General features: G+C 39.8%; 1 protein-coding gene across 3 annotated transcripts in view; it reads right to left on the bottom strand.

Moving 5' to 3' along the window:
• Positions 1-1,032: 1,032 nt before the first annotated feature.
• clec16a (C-type lectin domain containing 16A) overlaps positions 1,033-23,867 on the bottom strand; it is a 52,441-nt gene continuing 29,606 nt past the window's right edge. For 2 of the 3 annotated variants that reach the window (XM_063471511.1, XM_063471510.1), the window contains exons 16-23: positions 20,977-21,027; positions 20,711-20,839; positions 20,118-20,238; positions 12,092-12,243; positions 10,090-10,294; positions 8,343-8,513; positions 5,345-5,482; positions 1,033-3,497 (exon numbers count right to left, since the gene is read on the bottom strand). In XM_063471511.1, the coding sequence (XP_063327581.1) occupies positions 2,914-3,497; positions 5,345-5,482; positions 8,343-8,513; positions 10,090-10,294; positions 12,092-12,243; positions 20,118-20,238; positions 20,711-20,839; positions 20,977-21,027 (1,551 nt within the window). In that variant the 3' untranslated portion in view covers positions 1,033-2,913. The remainder of the gene's footprint in view (positions 3,498-5,344; positions 5,483-8,342; positions 8,514-10,089; positions 10,295-12,091; positions 12,244-20,117; positions 20,239-20,710; positions 20,840-20,976; positions 21,028-23,867) is intronic. The other variant, XM_063471513.1, reaches the window with a different exon arrangement.

Consider the following 23,867-nt stretch of genomic DNA (forward strand, 5'->3'; position numbering starts at 1 on the left):
CAAAGTGCCTTCAAAGGAAAAGTTGTACCTCAGCACAACTTTTACTTTGAAGGTGAAAGTTCTCCATTTATGTTTTTCATATTTTCACTGCTTGTAGTTTGCACGTGTTTGTAGACAACTCTTCCATCTTCCATGCACGCTACTGGCAAACAGAGCTACTAACCAAACCAACCCCAGGCAGATGTTTGCTGTAACAATGTGTACCTCTATGCAACCAGTTTTATTCTAGCGACTACCAGCAACCACTTGCCAACTAGTTGTGGAATACACACTTTTCCCTAGCAACTGCTGGTTACCATGGGGTGACTGACCAGTCTGTAGGCCTGTGTGAATGGGGCTTTAGTAATCAATTTTGAGTGACTGCCAGCATATTACATCTGGGTGGGAAACGCACATTTCTACCTTGCGACTGGAGATTGCTGGATTGTCGCTGACAGGTCTCTAGGCCTGTGTGACTAGCAACCCGAAGTGGACCTTTCTTTGTGGTGCTCATTCCTTTTAAAGCATCATCATATTCTGCTGATGTGAAATTGGGATGCAGTGGCAGAAGGCTAAGCAGGTTATTCCAGATATCCTCCTCCATAGCAACACCTCTTTCTCCAGCACTCCCAGGCCTGATAAGATAAGATTTCTCAAGTATAACCAGGGCCTCCTGCTTGAGTGCGCAGGGAAAATCACCAAGGGGAGGTGCCCAAGAGGCACCCTAAACCTAAGCCTTTTAAAGCAATTAAAAAAGTTATCTGCTAAACAACTGTGTGTTTAATTGTAAAAGGTTGTACTCTGTACTGTTTTACACCATTTAAGCCTAATTTGCAGTATCTGTTGACCTAAAAAGCTAGCTAGCTTTAGGTGATAAGTATAAATCCAGCTTCTCATAACCTCTGGCTTTACAAACCATTGGATAATGCACATCTTTTATATACAGCCTGTGGCTTGCCCATCCGCCACCTTTTCCCTGACTCATGAGTCAGTCAGCTACATGGTCTCCTTGGCGGAGATAATAATAAGGTTCACACTGCAGTGTCACTGTAGTTAAGTAGAATAATTTATTGCATTTCTTTATTTAGTCATCTGTTTCAGTTCATTAACAATAATTACAGGTTTAAAAGCTCAAAGCATTTACAGAGCAAACAAACTTATCTCTCTCTCTCTCTCACACACACACACACACACACACACACACACACACACACACACACACACACACTCTACAATCAGAGACTTATGGAAGCTTGTGACTGCATGTTCTGGTAGAGATTGGTAGTGGTTGCAGGGAACATGAAAATATGCTCCCTACAAAGCCTCTTATCAACTCTCCAAACTGTGCCAAGCCTCTTCAGCATGTCCGTGAACTTCACTATCATTCGGCTGCTATTTACAGTAGCAAGATGGAAATAATAAGAGACCGTATTGCTCCGAAGTTCTCATTTTAGAAACTTGTTGAGGACTGTACAGTTAAAAAAATAAGAATGTTCCGAGCATTAAGACTTCAGCTGCGTGAGGATGGCACAGAAAAAGATGGTGTGTGAGCGAGGAGGAGGTGAATGGCAGAAAATTATGGGAATAGATGGACTGAAGAGTGTGCTTTAATCCTATAATTTACAAATCAAGTCACAAATTCAAGTTAAAACACACCAGTTTCATTCAAATTGATCAAACACTGCTGTTTGGAGAGACAGGTTACCCATTACATTCATTTCTCCCCTCGTTGGTTAGCTCTTAAGATTATTGCAGTAGTAAAGCTTCATTCATCTGATTAAAAGAAAAAGGAAAAAGAAGAGGAGCATGTGAGGGTTTCCCCCCGTGACACTCATGTGAGAGCTGTGACTTGTTCCTGAAAAAATTTAACTGTAATGCCACAAGAATAATGAAAAAATCCAAACACTGTGTTTTAGAAATTTTTGGAGGCAGTAAGCTCTTTTTCGAATTAAGGTGTGAAAGCATTCATCTAGTCAAAGCCAGATCCATGGAGAATGAGCTCAGGTTAGCGTGTCAGGAGGAAACCAGCAGATACATTCAACCCAAGTGTTGTTTTGTGCAGACTTGAACATCCAACATCACTAACATTAACCTGTGAGTTTAATTCAACAAACCAACTTTTACTTTTCTAAAACAAACAATAAATAGCTTCTCAGTTAGCAACCTGTGTCCCTACAGACTCTCAGAGTGAATGAATAACTGAATGAACAGACTTGAGCAGTACTATTCCAGTTATTTTACAGCCCTTGAGCGACCCCGATCAGATTTCCCATTAATTCTTTTGGTTAGTCATGGCACCGATTGGTTATTCAGCTTTATGAATTAGATGAGATGATGAACATTTACAATTTGAGACCTGCTCCCGCCTAGCTTATGCTAGAGATGACTTGATAAATTTTTAAATGCGCTGCTCACTAAATGGAAAAATATGTAAAACCTACAAACACGCCCCACCCAACCCAGCAGCAGTTGCAGGGTGACAGAAACTGCTAACCCATCTGACTTGCAGTGGTGTTCTGTGTTTAGCATAGTCGTGAACACCACCGAAATGCATGTGGTGACCCGGTATGTGAAAATATGACACAAAAATAGGTCTTCGAAAAGTGCAGCTCGCAGCAGTAGCGTGTGGTATGTGTTTGAGCTCATACACAATCAGAATGAGTAAAAAACGTTGCTGGTTGCGCGCCTCGACACACATGTGCCAAAAAAAGAAAGAAGAGAAAAACACGAGCTTAGAAAGCACGGAAAGCCAAATGTGCTTTGAGCCCTCGTTGACCAGTGCCTGTTTTGAGTCTTTCTTCATGTGCAAATACAAAATGTTGAGATGCCTCCGAAAGCCTCTTGGACTATTCACATCACTTTCTAACCTAGTTTCCATCATGAGCTTGGTATATTATCTATCACACTGGTGACTGCACGAGTACTGCATGTTCCTTAATCCAGCTCAGGTGAGTCTGGTGTTTCAGTGTCTAACTCTGCATTATCAGATTCTGCAGCTGTCACGCCTTCTCTTTCTTGCTCGAGGTCCTCATTGAGCTCTTTAGGTGTGCCTTCACCTTGTATTTCATCTGTTCTCTCTGGAACCTCATCTGTGGGTGTGACCGTCTCAGTCGTCTCAGTGGTTTCCTCTTTTACCGTTGCATCTGTTTCAGTCTCATCTATCGGCGAGCCGTCCTCCTCGTCTTTCCTAACCAACTCGTCGTCCCCCTCCTCCTCCTCCTCTGCGATAGAGGCATCTGGTCTCTGTAGGGACTGAGCCGCTGTGACGTGGCCGGTGCACAGGTGCAGGCGAGGTGGGTCGGCAGGCGGCAGCAGGGTGAGCGACTCGACGCTCAGGGTGTCTGCGCTGTTGTCGGTAAGGAGTGAGATAGTGGGCTGGGAGGCTGGGGTGAGGCTCGGGGCCAGGGCCGGAGCTGGGGTTGAGGGAGCAGAGGACACTAATGTTACTTCTCCACCTCCTCCTTCACTTTCTCCGCCTGAGGACGAGGGCGGAGTGTGCTCCAAAAGTATACCGTCATCTAGGAGAGCGATAGAGAAGACAGTGAGGGAGCTAAACTCAGAGGCAGACATTTCTACGGATTAGCATAATAGGGTGGGAAATGATGTAGCTTGTAGCACAGTCCACACAGGGGACTGTGGGTAAAAAGAGCAGCTTCTAATTAAAGGAAACAGATAAAAATACAGAGGCACTGGGTGAGTGTATCAAAGTCAATTTAAAGAAAGTTCATATCGGAAGTCTTTGCATAACAGACAAAAACCTTTCAGTGCTCCCTTATTCACAGGGTGTCAGAACCACCGCTAACTCTGCACGTTAGATTTGGCAGATTTTCACACTAGTGCCCTTCCTGATAAAACCCCAAATGAATCTGTGTTTCTTCCTGGGATCAAACCAGGGATCTTTCACTTGTTGGTTAAATGTGTACAACTGTACCACATTCCATTTTGGCAAAATTCAGTATTTTCCAATTCTAAAGGTTTCTGAAACCTTTAATTTTTAAATATACACAGCCAATAGGAACCTGAGACCACTGAGGATTTGCATCAACTGGAAATTGAGGCACACAAAGCGCTCTGTTTACACTGTAAAGAATCTGCCAGTCCCCGCTGACAAGGTTAAGACTATTTTCTAAGCCTCTTAGAGCCTAAATGTCCTCCATCATGGAACCACTGCACAATCTGATTTTAGTAGCTGTAGCAACAGGAGCAATACTAACAAAAACCCAGCCCTGACTGTATACTATAAACTACGATGTAGGCATACTTACATCGTAAGAGTGTGAGGTATGTTTCACAAGAGTAAACAACAACAGAAAAGCTGTTTTAGAGTAATAAAATAAACTAGACGAGTATGTTTGTATGACTTGGAAACACTTGGTTTAGCCTGCTCCATCTCCACCCACATTTGTCTTTAAAAAAAACAAAAACAAAACAGTTTCATCTATTCAACTCCTGCATCACAAGCATTGCTGTTCTACTGTTATCAATCCCATCAGAGAATCCGATCAGAGCAGCCTTTACCTGCTTTGGTATTTAATTCAATGATTCCCAGTTTATCATGTGGTTGGTGGTTCAATCATGGGCCCTTACATATGACAGTGTTATTGTGTAACTACTAAACCCCAAAAATGATCAATATATCATCAGACATGTCTGTGTAGAGGGTGCACACGCAGATTATAGCTTTTTATAATCTTCTGTGTAAAGTCCCTTAAACAGCTGATAAGCCTCACTGTTTTCTCTTTTATCGTATTCACCATTCAAAGACTGTCTCCCTGCACATTCAGAAGATGGCCATGCTGGAGCACCTCTTTTCTGACGCACAGGTCGTCATGCCAACATTACTTTGCAAGCTTGACTATTGCTTGGAAAGACATAAAAGTGGACTCATGAGCAAGAAAATGGCTGTTAGTCAATTTTATTTATTCGGCACCAATCCACAACAACAGCTGCTTCATGTAGCAGGAATCTACTGAATCTGCAAGGGAACAGTGCTGTGTTGTAACGATTTAACTGATGTGGGAGGGAGCCAATATGATTATTTACATTGTCACGTCGACCACACATAGGCATCTATACGACACAGTGAAACACCACTGCCAGCTACTGTGGTTTTGGAGGTTTGTGTATGTAGTTGTATTATAGTTACACCCAAAACTCTCCATATGTCAAGGACGTGTGTGTGCATGCATTGTAACACAAATATAGTTGCTCGGCACACTGGCGTGCTACAATAATTTGCAAAGGACTGAGTTCCTTTGTCACTTAAATGTTTTATTTAAATTCAGAGCATGTGTAATATAAGTTTGTCTTTATGCTTACGCCTGCAGGAGCTGTGGTGGTTTGTGTGCGTCCGTGTGAGCGTTACCTGCAGGACTCTGAGCTGATGTCGTGCTTGCAGTAACAGAGTCGCATCGCCCCGTGCTCCCGCTTCCACTGGAGGGAGGTGAGGGTGAGGAGAGGGGTGAGGGAGTGTGCTGGGGCACGCAATGAGCCACTGCAAACCCTGGAATGAGTGCAACAGACAGACTCTGTTTACCCTTGCCATTAGTAACTCAAACTCTCTCTTAAGTGTTCTCTGTTACAAACACACATAAAAAGAGGCGTTTTTTATTCCAATATTCTACAAAATAAACTAATTAATGTGGCTCGTAAAAAAGCTTGGGTAGAATTTAGAAACCTCTAGGCTTGGGCAGATCCCACAGCTTGCAAACATTTTCCAAGAAACAGTGTCTGTTCTTGATTTAGAAAAGGCTTGATTTTAACTTCATCTGCATGCTACATGTTTCCACAATGAATCCAGCTCATCCAGATGTGATTTTGCTTAACCTACATATTCCTCGCTCAGTTTCTTAGAAGCCTACGGCTGTTAAATATTAGCATAAGGGTCAGTGTATCACAAGCATTTACTGATGTCATGATAACTTTTCCGTAACCACTGGGACACCTGTGGCCAGAGCCAATATGTTTTTGGATGTCTGTCTGTCTCCTTTTAAATGTGGAATCTCTTGAACGTCTGAAGAGAATTTCTTTAAATGTGATACCAACTTTTACTTGCAAGGATGAACTAATTAGAATTTAGTGAACAAATAAATAATAAAGTCAAAGTCACAGTGACCTCGAAGTTACTGTGGAGGGAAGCTTCATTATCTTGCATGAGACTCCATTTGGATATGGGGGCGAACTGAGTAAAATCTGATGGTCAGTCAGACCTGTACTGAATAAAAACCCTGCGGTCGTACCTCAGGATGTTCAGTGTTATTCGTTACACTATTTCACAGCAAAAAACGATGAAACTATGATTTCACTGCAACACTTTCAGGACATTATTCACCACCACAACACAGCAACAGAAGTAGCAGTTGTGAGCATAACATTTAATATTTGGCAGATACAGATTTGGTAACACTAGCCCTTTATACTTGCTTACACACACTGGGCTGACATGGTAAGGGCATACAGTCATATTAATTCAAGCTCTAAACTGTTTCAGCTGAGGTAATGATACCGTGTCAAGATTTAAGAACAGGCTTCTTAATCTACCTCAGGTGTTGCCCTCTGGAAAAATAAAACTACTAATTGGGAGCCTTGTAACTCCAGAGGAGATTCTCATGCTAAGGAGGACAAAAGAGTCGTATTCAGGAGCTGAAGATACAGTGAGTACAGTGATATAACTCACGGAAATCCATTGAAAAGGGATTATATTACTGTACTCAGTGGGACTCACTCACAGGGATTATATTACAGAAACAGACAGAGCGACCAAAGTAATGCACAACAGTACAAACAGTATTCACCGCTTTATCGAGTGAGGAACCATATACAGGGAACTTCACAAGATATCAAAATAGGTCTTGCCACATCACTGTTAGGTTTTAGAACTACATGGATTTCTCTAAGCCAATCAGCATAGATCAGGCTATGTAACAGATAGGGACATCATTGTTTCTAACCAATCAGCAGTAACCCACAGCATTTCGACTTCACAGTTCTTTTGGAATTTGGGAAATTCGGTTTTTCGCCCCTGCCCACTCTTTCATCTGTGGTCATAATACTGAAACTAACAGTGGTGGGTTGATGAAACTCACACATTATGTGGTTGAATAGTTGCCCTAAATGTTCAGATATGTGTTGTTTGTGTAGGATTTCTTGAAATGAGTGAAATTTTGGAATGAAAACGGTGGCGCCACATTTGATTCTTTGACACGTTCAACTAAAACTGGAAAGTCTATTTTTAGATGTACACCAGATGCATGCAGCAAGCCATACTTTGAGTATTAAAAAAAAAAAGATATCGCACATCATAATGTAGCGCTCAATAAGTAAATCCCAGTAAACTGGATGTTGCCACAGGATTGTGTACTATTATACAATGAGAAATTCAACACATTTAGACATTTTCAAGCCATGAATAGTGAACAGTGTCATTATGTTTAGTTTTATGAGCTTATAACACCTTTTATTGCACTTACATTGCCTACACTGTTATCTTGTCTGCCAAAGTTGATTTAGTAATTCAATATGTATGATTTATTTAGTTAAGATTGACTTTGTGTTCTATATTTACAATTTAGATCTCAGTATTTTTCAGTAGATCTACACTTCACTGTTAATGTTTTGTTCAAAGTGGGCTCAGTATAAACTTCAAAATGGACACTCTTTTTCTTTAAAGCCGTCTGCTCGGCTTCTTTATGGAATAAGGGAACTGCAATTCAATTCAGGTTTACAATACCCCAGGGAACAACTTCTATGCTACAGAATAGAACATCCTGTATTCGAGAGTACACACATACTCAGTTTTAGAGTCGGAGCGATCTTAACGCTTTGAATACGAGTATAAATATCTCAGCGGGGTTTGATTTCTCTAGAACCTTCAGTTGTGTCACATTACAGCCTCACTAAGAACCATGAAGCAGTTAAGTCATTGGGCAGGACTGTACTTCGATGTGTGTGTTAAATTTGTGACAAGTAGACATGTCAGCTAAGAAAGTTAAAATAAACATTTATACGTGTTTTCTTGTACATTTCTTGTGCATTTAACATGTAAACAGTGTATATTAACTTCATTGACCTTCATTTGTAACATAAAAATGTCAAAGTATTTCGATGAACGCCCTGTAAAGGATGAACAAATGCAAGAATTTTTAAAATGCAAGTAATGTGAAGGGACTTTTCAGCTCAGTTCTGAAGAATCCCTTTTCTATTCAAAGCATCTAATCTATGTTTTTGGTGAAACACTTATCTAATGTTCAACCCCAACACTAAAGAAATAAAAGCAATAACAAAACCATAGTACCACTGGGTCAGATGCTATAATCAGCTGGTCTGAGATAAAAGCTGAGACGGTACGTGCATCTGTGTGTTACCTGGTACTTTATCGACAGAGGCAAAAACTGATCTATTTGCCGTGGGATCATTTGGTGCCCGCCTAGACTGCTCGTAGAACCGGAAAGGCAGGCCACTGGCTGAAGTGTTTGCAGTCTGAGCGAAACCCAACACCTCTGTTGCACTGGGCTGCACAGGCAGGTCCAACAAAGCTAAAGAGAGAAAGAAAAAGTGAAAGCACTGACCCGTGGGACAGGTTCATGTTACAGTTAAGGATCTAGTGCAAACTCCAGGACACAATATACCCACCTGTCTTTAATACAATGACAGAATTGCACAAGAATCTTGAACCACTCCTTTTTATAATTTGTAAAGCCAGTGCAAAGACGTCTTAACATGCAAACATACATGGAAATAGTATAAAGGATATGAGGAAAAAATGCAGCTGATGCCAGGCAGAAGCTTTTCAGATGGTATTGTATGGTGGTACAATTGTTCAAATTTGGATTCATCACTCCATCAGACCTGTTGCCAATGACTTTCAGTCCAATTCTTGTGTAATTAGGCACAACTCAGCCTTTTCTCCCAGTTTCCCTTCCTTAAGAATGGCTTCTTGGGAACTATCTTTCCACTGACATCATTTCTGATGAGGCTTTTTAAAGGGCACATTACACACCATACTCAGGTATTCCAAGGCTTTGGATAAAAGAAAAAAATACATTCAGCAAGCCTGGAGAACTGTTGTTCAAGACTTCTGTAAAATTAAAAGCGAAAGTCTGGCTCCATGGAAGCAAAACAAAGTCATGAGTGATGACTTTCTGTACAGTACAGTCAATTTAATTTAAGCAAGAAATGTTTTTGTATGCACAATTATATCAGCAACGAGTCAATCTGACAGTGTTGTTGTGACCACACTGGCTATTTTGGTGAGGATCACATCCTCCTCAAATTTGCTGCATTAGCAAGATTTTATATTGTTATGAGTTTTGTGTAATTCTAAAGAATCTGGACTTCAGGGCGGGGGGGAAGTACAAGTGACTGATGGGTAAATCCATCCATATTTGCCAAAGGACTTTTTAGTAATTTTTGCATTAAAGGAAACACCCGCCACTTTAGCCAGAAGATGGTCAAACATATCCTGGCATAACAGCAGGCTTATTATAGCAATGTAAGAAATGACTTTGAGATCATCAGAGCGCCACAAAAAGAAAACAGACACACGACTGACAACTTTTTAAAAAAGGGGAAGAAATCACTTTTAGAACTTAGAAGAAAGCCAGACGCTAATTCAGGGAAATGACCTACACTACGTCAGTTAACAAAGAGATGAACTTTCACTTCTCTTGGACTGAAGTTTCCCAAACACAAAATTTAGTAAATTGAAATGTCTTTTAATAACTAAATAAATAAAAAAAAATAAATAAATGTCTCAATTTAAATTTTGCTTAAATTGAATTTTAGCATTTTGTTGAGGCTGTGAAGCCTTCCTAATGTTTGCTTCAGTTCTGGATTACTGATTTAATTTTTCACTGTTAAATTCTCACTGCAGTTTACTTCTGTTTTTTAAGTTTCTGTTGGCCGTTTTTCCATGTTCACCAGAAAGCAGCGACTTTCTGTTTTAAATAAAGTGTGTTTTCTTGTAAAAGCTGCTGTACTGAACAGTTTCACAGCAGTTTCTGGAAGACTTTCAGTCTCAGCGAAAACAAGCCACTAGCTTAACGAGAAAAGGGTCATTTTGGGTAAAAACAAAAAACTTAAAAGGTGGTTTTTCTCTGTGTGTTTTCTAACCGGCAATCCTTTGCATCTTCATCCGCCGGGCCTGGATACGGCCTTTGGCTAGCCTCTGTTTGGCGATGATGCAGCGAATGTGGTCTGCAAAGATGAAGTTGGCCTGCAGAATGGGCAGGGGCTTGGCGTGGGGGTTGGAGCTGGGTTTATGAATGACGATGTTTAACGCTCTGCTGTCGTCCTCAACGCCGGACACCTGCATGTCCTGTTGAAAGAGGACGAAAAATGCAAGATAAGATGGATCAAATTGTGTGAAATTGTGTGAAAAAGATCCGCATTTTAGTGTCCCCAGAGGGACAACAAAAGCTGACTTCACAAAGAGTCAATAAAAACTGAAACAGAAATAAATCCATCTGTAATGTCAAACCACTCAACATAGTAACAACAAACACGCCACAAAACCCATCCTGCAGATATGTTTTAAACTCTTATTTAAAAGTTCAACATATCTTGGGCAAATGCATTTTTGAAGCGATTCAGCACGCTTTTTAGGGATCTTCTGCCAGAAGGCAACAGCTCATACTCAGGTTGGGAATATTCAATGGGCCTGATAAAATCCTCTGTGCCTCTCTGATTACAGACAGCTCATAAATGGACTGGAGGGGGAGGTCTTCAGTCCTCCCATCACCTTCATGGCAGACCGCACCAGATGCGCCAGCTTTGACTTTCCCTGGACAGAAACAGTGCCATGCCATAATGGTATGCCATACCTTACCAGAAATAAAGTAGTAATCGATGTGAATGCCAAAAACCCCTATATGATGAAATTAATTAGTTTTGTTTTAAATGACATTTTTATAGGTTAGCATTCCTTTAATTTCTTCATTTTTGGGCCATAGTTTATGACTATTTGTGTGTTTGTTGGAATGAATGTCTGACAGCAGGGCTGATTATGTGTCAGTTTACGGTTCTGTGTGTTTGAATTTGAGCTGCTGTGTGGCTACCCATTGATGACCGGATGGAAATCATCACACCAGCAGACAAAATTGTGTACCTTAGTGAAGTACACTTAGGGATCTATGTTTCTGTATAGTGTGGCTAAGTGTGGCAGTGTCATCCAAAAATGTAACAATTAAGTTACCTTGGTTATTGCTAGGACATCTATTTGTATAGTAAGTAAGTAAAGTAGGTGAGCTAACACAGCCCTCAGGTATACGCCAGTGCTGACGGATTTGAAGATGGAGAGCGTACTATTAACCTTAACACTTTTACCTGTTAAAAAGGATAAAAAAAATTAAATAATAAGAGGTGAGACAGGTATTTGACTCTTTCTGTGCTTTCTGTTAAAGTACACGAGGCTGCAGCATGCTAAAACAATCAACAGACAATATATGGGCGTAAGCCTTGGGAATTTCCAGGTGTAACGAATAAGCTGAGTCATGCTGGTGCTTGCGTCATCTGTGTTCCTTTCATGCCTGCAAGTAAACTGTACATTCAGTTTAGCATTCTCATTTTACTAAAATGCTTCAAAACATTTCATGACAAGTTAAAGCCACTAGTATAAAATCACTATTTTCTTTAGGACACGGTTTCTTTGTAATTGGAATTATGGTTATTTTCAGAGGACAGGAACCGTATACGAGTCTTTCACTTCGGCTGCTCAAGAGTTACCTGCTGGCAATAGTACGCGGAACAAAATTCTTACTCAGCATAACTAAGCATTTTCACTGAAACAGGTCTGCACACACCCTCAAGGCATCACTAAGAGCTTTGCATGTCTCCTGTAAAAAGGACACAATGAACTGAGTATACAAAGAAAATGCCTGAGTAATGAGAACGCAACAAGACAGCAATACGAAACATCCTGTGCTACAGAACTAAAGAGCAGAATTACACTGGAGAACAAAAAAGTAATGAGATAAATCAATATGAACAAGAGTATTGAGTAAGTAATGAGTACGATATTGCAGAAAAAAATTCATGGTTTTCACTCAACATTTAATTTCAACTGACAAAACAAAACAATAAAAACAACACACGCGTACACTTTTTTTTTTCTTACCTGCAAGAGGCCGGCAAATTTGACGACACCCCATCCAAGACGCTTGCTTTCTGGTTCCACCAGACTCATCTGGTACACATCTACAGCGAGGAACCTCTGGGCCTGTCCTCCATCTTTACTGACCACCATACAGGCTATCAGGTCACTGTTATCTGAAAAAGGGATCACAAACATAACCATCAATGTTTGTTTGTTTTTTTTAATGTTTTTTTAGATCTTTTTTTTTTTTTACATATATAAAAAATGTAATCCATTTTTTAAACTGTTGTATTTACAACATTTGTAGTTTGAGCCCAAAACAGCGTATTAATAATATGTATATTATTAAATAAAGGACTATTTACTTCTGCCAAAGTGTTTCAAGTTAGCTCTGAGGTGTTTCACACACACCAGTCAATGTCATGACATGTCTGTAGAGACAGATCAAACATTTGTCATGTCTCAAATCTTGGTATGTACTGACTCATGTCAAATGTATTTGTGTAGCACTGGAGGGTCTTACAGCAGGATAGAAAGAGGAAAACAAACATTTAAAAAATGAAAAACATATGTATATAGGTTATGATATAAATCATGGATAATCATGATAGAACTTTGATAAAAATCACAAGCAAAAAGCAACCTCGACTAGACTTGTTTCCATGTTCAAAGACGTCTAGTTATTTACATCTGCCACGCTAGTGTTTACTATAGATGCGACTGTCACCACCAGTCCAGGTTGTTTCCACTACAACCTTGGTAGATGCAATGTCAAACACTGTGAGAGGACCCAGTCCTGTATGTTATGGCCCCAGGACAGCTGCTTTACTCTGCAATGTGCATGGGAAGCTACCCACTAGAAATATAATCAAACAAAATTTAAGAGGAGGATACAGACATGATTTATTGATAAGCCACTTCAAATAATAAACTTGCTACCCTCGATTTAAATGACTGAGATCAGCAAAAATGAAGTTTTAGCTGATCGCAGGTGTTCAGGAAGTTTTTTCATGCTCAGTAGAGCACGCGCTCAATGTTCTCACGAAAAGTGAGAACATTCCAGTACTGGACATGCCAACTGGACACGATTACACAATGCAACGCAGTAGCACAGCACATGACAATAATCGTTGGACAGGTATCGAGGCAGGTGAGATCTAATGTCAGTAATCCAAGTGTTTGAATACAGTCATAGTAATGTCATAGCCAATAGTAGTTGGATTACCATGGGAAAACTTTTCCAAGAGGTAATGAGGCTCTCGGGGACTGAGGTAAACACCCCAAGTAGTCCACACACCACATGCATGTGACTGTTTATTCACCAGAGTTCAGTCCCCAGAGTAGTGGGAAATAACCGTGCCACCCCCCACGCCAACCTAATTTCTTTTGGAAAGCTTGCCTGGTGAAAAGGTCTTAAAATATGGAGGACATTTAAAACAAGACAGTTTGGCCACTTAAAAAATAAAAAGGTGTTTCCAGAAAGTGTACCAGACAGCGTACAATATTTAGCAATAGCAATAGTTATAATATTTCATATGTATTATTAAATGCATATTGTATAATGTATAGGTCCTTAAGTATTTGGATAACAGGAATTTTCTTTGGGAATTTTGTCCCTGTATACCACCACACTGAATGTTAACTCAATGAATCAAGATGCAATTCAAGTCCAGACTTCATCTTTAATTTAAGGAGTTTAACAAAAGCATTGCATGAAGTGTTTAGGAATTATGGCCCTTTTTATACTCAGTGTAAGGAAGAGGGGTTCCCTACAAGTATCATTTGTATTGTGGTAACTTGTACAGCACTTTCGGAGCACCTCTGCCCTTTATTAAAAGCACTTTAAAACTAGAACTTTATTTAGCACTGCACTCAGTACCCCATTTTCAAAAGTAAATCAGACATCTGACTGACAAGCAGTTTCATGGCCAGAAGAGAGCTGTTACCGTGTTATTCCATTATATATAAAGCTTATAAATGACCTCGGATTTGATGGGCAGACAGTGGCAGTGAGTTGACGCACACAAACACACACAGTCAAAACACACAGAGTGCTTTAAAGGACAGTGAAGAAGCTCTGCTCCCACGCCTGGAAAATACATCAAGACACAATAAGCCCACATGTCCAGTTCTTCATTTCAGTTTACCACAAAACCTACTGTAAAGTAAACACGAAATACCGAACTGATGATCTGATGTGACACCACTGGTTTTGGTCTAATTATCACCCACCTCGACTGACTCTAAATGTAAACCAGTAACATTAGACTGACGTACAACCCCCATGAGGAATTTCTCTTGCAGTCTCTCACACATTCCTTCCACTTGATGATTTTTATGTTTCATTTTTATTCCTTAATTTGAATTCTCAAGTATTCTGACTAATCTACTTTTACAGTGCAACATGACTAATCCTATGAACATAAAGCAACTCAGATTCACATATCTGAGAAAACTAGTGGCTTTAATTTAGGTATTTAACAACAATATGCTTCTTACACAGGGCCAGCAAGCTTTTGCTGCACATTCATTCATACATGCGGCCTATTTAAAGATCAATGGGGATTACCAAGAACTCAACAGTTCCTACTGAAACAGTGAGCAGTGAAAGTACCTACAGCTGGAGATACAGTCATCAATTTTCGATGGTAACACAAGGGATGCCGACAACCAAATGGTCAGAGAAACTAGGGGAAGTTCTGCACACTCAATCCCCAGAATAAACGGGGGGGAAAAAACCGTGCCACCCCCCATGCCTACCTAATTTCTAGCGGAAAGCCTGCCTGGTCAAAAGGGCTTAAAACATGCAGGACATTTAAAAGAATACAAGTCGACTCCATTCATTTATCACTGAGCTTAATAAGACTGAAATTACTTTTATTAACACAGACAACTGGCAGAGAAGGACTTTTCTATGAAAGACTTGAACCTTTGATCTATTAGTCCAGAAGAAGAAAGGTCTTCACAAAAGCAGTTCTTGTCCTACTTTTCTGATTCAGATTTTGAGGTAATTAGAATGAGACACCTTGGGCAATAAAGCAAGATATGACTTGAGATGTTCAGCCAAAAAAAACAAAAAAACTCTAAACAAAATCAAACAGCATATGGCTGCCTAACTTCAGTATTCTCTTCAGCTTTTAAGTGTTCCCAGTTGGCTGTAGGCTGCATAAACAATACCCCTATTCACCAAGATGAGAAGAGAAAAATGCAAAACATGTGACTCCAGTTTCGTTACAGGCCGTCTTACCCACAAGCAACAGCTGGTCACATTTCCAAATAAATATCAATGTATATCATCAGTTCTGAGTTACATAAAAGTATAATAATTTGTTTTACTAATTTTTTTCTATGTTGGTTAGGGTTACGAAATCAATACACCTACAGGTCCTTCTCAAAAAATTAGCATATTGTGATAAAGTTCATTATTTCCTGTAATGTACTGATAAACATCAGACTTTCATATATTTTAGATTCATTACACACAACTGAAGTAGTTCAAGCCTTTCATTGTTTTGATATTGATGATTTTGGCATACATAACTCATGAAAACCCAAAATTCCTATCTCAAAAAATTAGCATATTTCATCCGACCAATGAAAGAAAAGTGTTTTTAATACAAAAAAAGTCAGCCTTCAAATAATTATGTTCAGTTATGCACTCAATACTTGGTCGGGAATCCTTTTGCAGAAATGACTGCTTCAATGCGGCGTGGCACGGAGGCAATCGGCCTGTGGCACTGCTGAGGTGTTATGGAGGCCCAGGATGCTTCGATAGCGGCCTTAAGCTCATCCAGAGTGTTGGGTCTTGCGTCTCTCAACTTTCTCTTCACAATATCCCACAGATTCTCTATGGGGTTCAGGTCAGGAGAGTTGGCAGGCCAATTGAGCACAGTAATACCATGGTCAGTAAAGCATTTACCAGTGGTTTTGGCACTGTGAGCAGGTGCCAGGTCGTGCTGAAAAATGAAATCTTCATCTCCATAAAGCTTTTCAGCAGATGGAAGCATGAAGTGCTCCAAAATCTCCTGATAGCTAGCTGCATTGACCCTGCCCTTGATAAAACACAGTGGACCAACACCGGCAGCTGACATGGCACCCCAGACCATCACTGACTGTGGGTACTTGACACTGGACTTCAGGCATTTTGGCATTTCCCTCTCCCCAGTCTTCCTCCAGACTCTGGCACCTTGATTTCCGAATGACATGCAAAAGTTGCTTTCATCCGAAAAAAGTACTTTGGACCACTGAGCAACAGTCCAGTGCTGCTTCTCTGTAGCCCAGGTCAGGCGCTTCTGCCGCTGTTTCTGGTTCAAAAGTGGCTTGACCTGGGGAATGCGGCACCTGTAGCCCATTTCCCGCACACGCCTGTACACGGTGGCTCTGGATGTTTCTACTCCAGACTCAGTCCACTTCTTCCGCAGGTCCCCCAAGGTCTGGAATCGGTTCTTCTCCACAATCTTCCTCAGGGTCCGGTCACCTCTTCTCGTTGTGCAGCGTTTTCTGCCACACTTTTTCCTTCCCACAGACTTCCCACTGAGGTGCCTTGATACAGCACTCTGGGAACAGCCTATTCGTTCAGAAATTTCTTTCTGTGTCTTACCCTCTTGCTTGAGGGTGTCAATGATGGCCTTCTGGACAGCAGTCAGGTCGGCAGTCTTACCCATGATTGCGGTTTTGAGTAATGAACCAGGCTGGGAGTTTTTAAAAGCCTCAGGAATCTTTTGCAGGTGTTTAGAGTTAATTTGTTGATTCAGATGATTAGGTTAATAGCTCGTTTAGAGAACCTTTTCATGATATGCTAATTTTTTGAGACAGGAATTTTGGGTTTTCATGAGTTATGTATGCCAAAATCATTAATATTAAAACAATGAAAGGCTTGAACTACTTCAGTTGTGTGTAATGAATCTAAAATATATGAAATTCTAATGTTTATCAGTACATTACAGGAAATAATGTACTTTATCACAATATGCTAATTTTTTGAGAAGGACCTGTACATGACATGTTCTCCAGCGAACTTGAAAAGTTTGTACTGAAAAAGGTCCTCCGTGGAGGACCAGTTTAGACTCGACGCTGGTTTCTGGAAACCGGAGAAGCACGAAAAATGAATTGTGAATGCAACTGAACATTGTTCAAAGGGTTTGGTTTTATTTCTTATGGCTGAGGTGATAAGAAGGATTTTTACTGTGTGGACCTTTACAGGGATAATAAACAGAGTATTAAGCTCCATGTAAACACAGGCCATGTGAACTCTAAAGGCAATAGTAGAGCGCAGATATTTATCAAGGTTAAAACAACTCCATGCACACGCAACTGAATATTTGTGGCCTCACAATAAAGCACAATTATATACTCTCCCACTCTGCAACACAGGGTGTGCTTTGAAATTCACCAAAAATGTGGCCCAATCAGGAAGCTTTTTTCCTCCATTATCCATTGTTTAATATAATAAAGTTTGTCAGGGCTAATTAAGAAAACATAAAGGATCCAACCCACACAAACACACACACCCTACATTTTAGGCAATGTTCATGAATGAAAATGTCACACTTCCACTGTGTGTGTGTGTGACTATGCAACCACAGATTTATTCCTCCAGAGAATACATATACTAAAATACATATATACTGTGTAATAGTAAAAAAAAATGTTGTGAATGGAGGCGGAGGCAGCCTAATGGTCAGAAAAAGAATTTTGTGGGTGGAAGGTGGCAGGTTTAAATCCCCCGGTATACAGGAAAAACCCTCCACCCTGCATTATTACTCTGAGAAGTTGTGTTCTTAGTCAACCACCTTGCTTTAAAGACAAAGCAAACACAGGAAAATATTTTAAACCATACTAGAGTAAGATATATGACAGAAAATCAAGGGGCATAAAACTACTGGAAATCAAGTCAAACCTGATATGATCAAGACTCTGTTAAAGGCTATCTTTACCTTAATCTGCCACAGACTCTTGACTGGCATTTGGAATCATCAAAACATTCGTGGTTTCAACCACTGAATTAGACTTGAAAGCAAAGCTAAAGGGAGACATTTGGTTTCAATAGCTGTATTGCCATCTATTTGTCACGAGTGTGTTTGAGGTATCAGCCCGGCTTCCCAAAAGACGGGCGTGAAGAGACATCTTTCACTTATAGCCTGTTCACACAATCACAAGACAAAGAGATCACTTAACATAAGCAAACTGCAGCACAACTGTGACACTGAATGAAAGCAAGTTAAAAAAAAACAAAGAAAAAAAAAAGGACAAATTGCTGAGACGCTGGTTTGTTCCATCCATAAGGCCACAGGTTTACATCAACGTGGTTTCCAAGCACCGACAGTGCAGCTGACTCAACAGATGAAATGATAAAACTATAAAGGCCGCAGCTCACCAATACTAAGGTAACAACCCCGGTGGAATTTATTAAGCCCTCTCCCTTTCTGTGGTAATTCTAAGAAGTCGATTTTATTGGTACTACCCTTTTTAAGGCGATTAAGAAACACAATGTAAAAAAAACCAAATACACGCCTGTGCAATATCAGAAAATTATCATTACAAATAATAAGACGTCTTGATTGTCTTAATCAACGACAGCAGTAAAGCCGACTCTGTGATAGACAACCTGAATAAAAGCCCCATAATTTGCATAATAGAGCAGATATGCAGAAATGCTCATGTTTGGGGAACTAAGGTGGGGATACACATGACTACATAAACAAAATTTAAAAAAAAAAACAACTTATTGATGAATAAGAATATAAAAATGATGGAAAGAAATCAAGCAAATACAACTTTATATCAAGTTTTTAAATACATTTATTATGTTTACTATTAAATCTGAGACATATTACATGCTTACCACTTGCGCTTTATATAATTATGCTGCTATGATTGTAGTAAAGTCTGCTTTTACTGACTCATTTTATCCTTTCTGTGTGGTTTAGGGAGTTTCAGTCTAGCGTCTTTACTGGAATGTGTTAATTTGTAAGGGTTTCTAATAAAGACATGGCAACTGCATGCAACTGATATTGGTTTAATGATAAGAAATGGATTTGCCTTTGTCCTGGCTCAGAAACAGTATTGTGTCATTTGGCCTTTTCTAACATTAAAAGTATTAATGGTTTTTGCACATGCTGCTTAAAAAGCTATGCTGATGATTTAGTGTATAGCAAATCCGTGTATTGCTTTTGGAATAACTCTGATCTTCATAAAGATTTCAGGACGTGTTTATACTGCAAGCTGTTGTGACTGTGCTGATTGTTACTTCTCTAAAGGTGTGCTTAGTCTCTCACGAACTGTTTTCATATTCTGTTTAGATACAAAACCTGTACCAGCTAAAGAATATAGATTCTGCAACAGCAATACTCCATTTCTTGAAATGCAATGTTTTTAATGCTACTGCATGTGCACACGCACACACACTTATGTTGTTGTTGGTAGAAAGCGGACTTGCGTCGAGAAGTGGTTTGCTATGAGGTTGACACCTGTACTCGGAAAACCTTGCAAAAAAAAAAAAAAAAAGGAGCCACAGATGCATACAGAAACACGTACACAAGAAATGTTTAAGTATGGATTTGCACAGTTTGAACATTTGCCGTGTGAGACACTGTCATCACTCTCGCTCGCATTACTCTGCAGTTATACTTGCGATCCTCAACAGCAGAGCAGAGCTAACCACGTGTAAGTTTCTATTACGTCTGCATGCAACAACTACACACCTGTGCACAATATGAGAAGACGGTTCAGGTTATCTCTGTGTAAGATAAACCTCTGTGCACAGGTGTTTGTGATTGTTCCTCAAGCTCGTCTCTGTGTTGCTGTGGTTGCGAGTGCTTGTATGTGCATTTACCCACAGTAGTGTGTTGCATCTGTGCTGTATACCTACTGGGTGAAGAGCGTGAGTGAGAGAAAGAGGGTGAGAGAAGAAATGTGACAATCTCGTGTCGTTATTCTTTTATCCTGTTGTAAGCATGGAAATAAATCTGCACAGCAGCTGTAGCTTGTGGTCTGGTATTACACAGTGTACAATGAGTATGCCTTTGTGTCTCTGTGTGTGTCTTACTGAGGTCTAAGACATCGTCTGTCTTGATCAGATCTTCAGGTCTGGTCAGAGGAAGCTGTGTCTCGGGTTCTCCTTGAAGCTGAAGTGATAAGGACCGCAACATGAAGAAAACCCGAATTGCCTGAAGAGATGAGAAGGCCCACTCATAAACAAACAGGCACAAACACATACAGAGAAATTGCATGCTACAATAAATCTTCTGTCTAAAACTGGCAGTTTTAAACAAAGGATAAGAATAAACACCCAACAGTGCTCCTCTAAAAATCCTAATAAGTTTTTCTTTAGAATGACGGATGCAAACCTTTGATCACAAAAAAACCTCCAAACCTTTTTTAAAATTGTTCAAAGTGAAAATTATTTCACTGATTTGCTTCGATGTGCCACAACCCTTCAAGAAAAACTCAACTACAAGTCCTGATTGTCTATGTATGTCCACTGAACTTGGGTGCGTGAGTGGATTTTCTTTTGCCTGTCTGCTTCTCATTTGTGAGGACTGAGATTTCTGGAAGTGTACCAAGAACACCCAGCATGAGCTACAACAATAGATTTCTCCAGGACACTGTCACTGAGCTTGTGTGTGTGAGCGGACGCACCCTGCGTGTCTTCTCCACGTCTCCACAAGGAAGTCTCTTTACAAAGTCAATACCGGTCAGAGGAGTGCCAGTGGGTGGCAGAAGTATTGAGGCATCCATCATTAGATACTCCACATTCAGTGGCTTACTCTGCAACATAGAGACGACATTGTATGAGAACACCCAGACCTAATAGCAGAAAGAGAAATGTGCTTGCAAACTCAGGCTGATGTTTCATTTTGAACAGGGAGGGGAGGAAAGCAAATATTAAACGAAGGCTAACCCACCGTCATGCTCCTGTATTCGTCCTCAAACATGTCCAGAAAGATTTCTTCGCCCTGTGTTGACAGTGACATTGAAAAGAAGTTTAAAAACAAGAGAAAACGGGGGCAGAAAATAAATACATTCAGTATTAAAGAAAACCATTTGGGTTAAAGGCTTTCTGGGGATTTTTTTTTTGTGGGTGCAAGTCTGTGCATGCAGAGTGTGAAAAAAAAAAAACAGCATATGCAAGTGCACATTTTCCCATAGATACATGTTAAGTAACACTTTTATATATAATCCTGTGCATGGTTTATTTGGGTCCACAGTCAACTTCCCAGTGTAATGACATTCTTCTACTGTTGCACACAAGAAACAGAAAGTACTGTTCCCAAGCTAATATAACAAGCTTATGCATGCCCTGTCATAATAAACATGCTATTAGGAGCACAGGGCACAAGTCCATCTCATCTGTCAATTCCCGTCAAAAAAATTAAGGTGTAATATTAAACAGGATATCCAGGCCAGAAAGAAACAAGACACAGACACATGTTTACGGTCTACAGAGTTCATGAGGATCTTTTTTGAGACACTTGACATGGTTTCGGTTTCTTTTTGACACATTTTACATTACCTGCCTATGCAAACAGTTTGTCTATGACAGTTTAATAAGAACAAGGTGTTCTTCTTCAGTGTAAAGTACATTCAATTGGCAGACGTAGAAAAGAATTGGTGACTTTTCCGACGTGTTCAAACACACCACCACCTGATTCTCTTTCAAACAGTGTATATTAATGGTGATATAATCAAAATAAATTGAGATTTTAAAAACTGAAATTAATATGCACTAAAAAAACCTCACTTTGTAGAAAGCAAGCTGTTTCCTGTCCAAAAAGAACAATTTGTCAAACAACTCAAAGGCAGGTCTTTTGGCATAATGTACTATAAACAGAGACACGGACAGACAGTGCTTTTTTCCTATGCCCAAGTGTTTTTAACCTAACATTCACACAGTCACACTCCAGTGTAGGGCTGTTCGATATAACGATATATATCGGATGACGATATAAAAACGTCTATCGTTTCATTTTACGCTATCGTTTGTTTCGTGGTGTCGCAAAATAAACTGTTTACGGCAATATTTTTTCATCGTTTTAATGGTCACTGTAGTGGCTATATTAATATCTTAAAGTTCTCTCTTTCTCTTATATTTAATATAACCACACTACGGACGGACAAGCACCTGTTTTTATGCGTTGTGGTTAGCAACAACGACGGTAACACCATCGTGTCCGCTTGTTTATGTTCCACATAAACCTTTCACAATAAAGCTCAAGATCCTGTTGAGACTTTTCAAAATAAACTGAATCACGTGAAAGAGCAGATTATTTATGGATGAGAAGTAAAAAAGAGCCGCCAGGTGCTAAAAAATAAACTTTAGACTCAAACGTTAGAACAGGCTTTTCCCCGCAGCACGCCGTGTAATAAATACTCACAAAGAAAACGGCGGCCGTTACAACTTATGTCTAAAAATGTATAGTTTCATGCATCTGTTAAAACACTCGACTCCAGGTACATAACGCGCAGCAGGAAACACTTCCGGCAAGTCGAGCTGCACGAGATTCACAGAATTTACAGAAAATGTTACATTTTGTGATTTATATCGTTATCGGGACGATAGAATTCTTATATCGGGATATGAGATTTTGGTCATATCGCACAGCCCTACTCCAGTGGATACATCAGGGGCAACTCTGGGTTCAGTATCTCGCCCAAAGACACTCTGACATGCAGACTGAAGGAGCCGAAAGATCAACTACCGACCTTCTAGATCTGATACAGAAAGCTCTAAGATTTAAGATCATTGATCTGAAAGTGATGTTCAAACAGAAGCAGACTTTTCAGCTGAATAATGATCCAAAACTCATTAGCCAAACAGCCGATGAATTTCTCAAAAAGAAATCAAGTAAAGGTCAGATCTAAATGGCAATGGCAATTATATTAAATTATATAAAAGTATTATATAATATGATATATGATTCGTGATATTATATAATATAAATTCATAATTGAAGTAATTAAACTTCATGTGCTTGCCACAAAAAATAAAGATACTGGCGGGTGCCAGTGCTACCAATCAGTCTCTTAGTAGACACATGTATGGTATAAATGTGAAAGTCATTCTGGAGTTACTGCATTTCAAGACTGTCAGAAGACTTGACCTCTGACTTTGACCTTAAGGTTGAGGACACTGAGATTTGAACTTGTCTGAGATTTTAAGTAGATGCACCTATGGTATCAATTTCAAAATCAGTCGTCTCATTCTTGATTTATCACATTCACAAAAGTGGGTGTCCACGTCGGCCCATCCAGCGGGGTGACAACAATAGCCTACCAGCCTTTAACAGCTGAAGGGTAAAAACACAAACACCTGTGTAGGTTGAAGGCATTGTCTTCTAACATACTTAGCATTAACTTGGTTAATTAGCAGCACAGACAGAAAGCAAAACAACCAAATGTGTTATTTTCTGTTACTTTTTTTAGCTGAAGGATGACACAGCCATGACTTAAACGGACCTAAAATTGATTTTCAAGTCAAAACCGTAGTGTGATTGATGGAATATTGATAATAGATTATCAGTATACTGCCAGCTTAACTGATTTTATTGCTTCAGCTTTATTTACCAAGTGTCTATGATTGCATATGAAAGTGTGGAAAACTCTTGAGCTGACTGTTAGTTCTTTACTTTTTATGTCCAAGCGCATAGTTTTCTGGTCAGTTTTTATTTACTCATATTATGTGCCTTGAGCACTGCAGACTTTCTAAAAGGTCTTTCAAAGTCAGTATCTGATCATTTTCAGAATTTTTTTTTGATTAACCACTTAACACGGACCAATGAATCATTCAAGAATAAAA

The sequence above is a fragment of the Pelmatolapia mariae genome, linkage group LG4, assembly GCF_036321145.2.
Source record: "Pelmatolapia mariae isolate MD_Pm_ZW linkage group LG4, Pm_UMD_F_2, whole genome shotgun sequence".
Taxonomy (NCBI): Eukaryota; Metazoa; Chordata; class Actinopteri; order Cichliformes; family Cichlidae; genus Pelmatolapia; species Pelmatolapia mariae.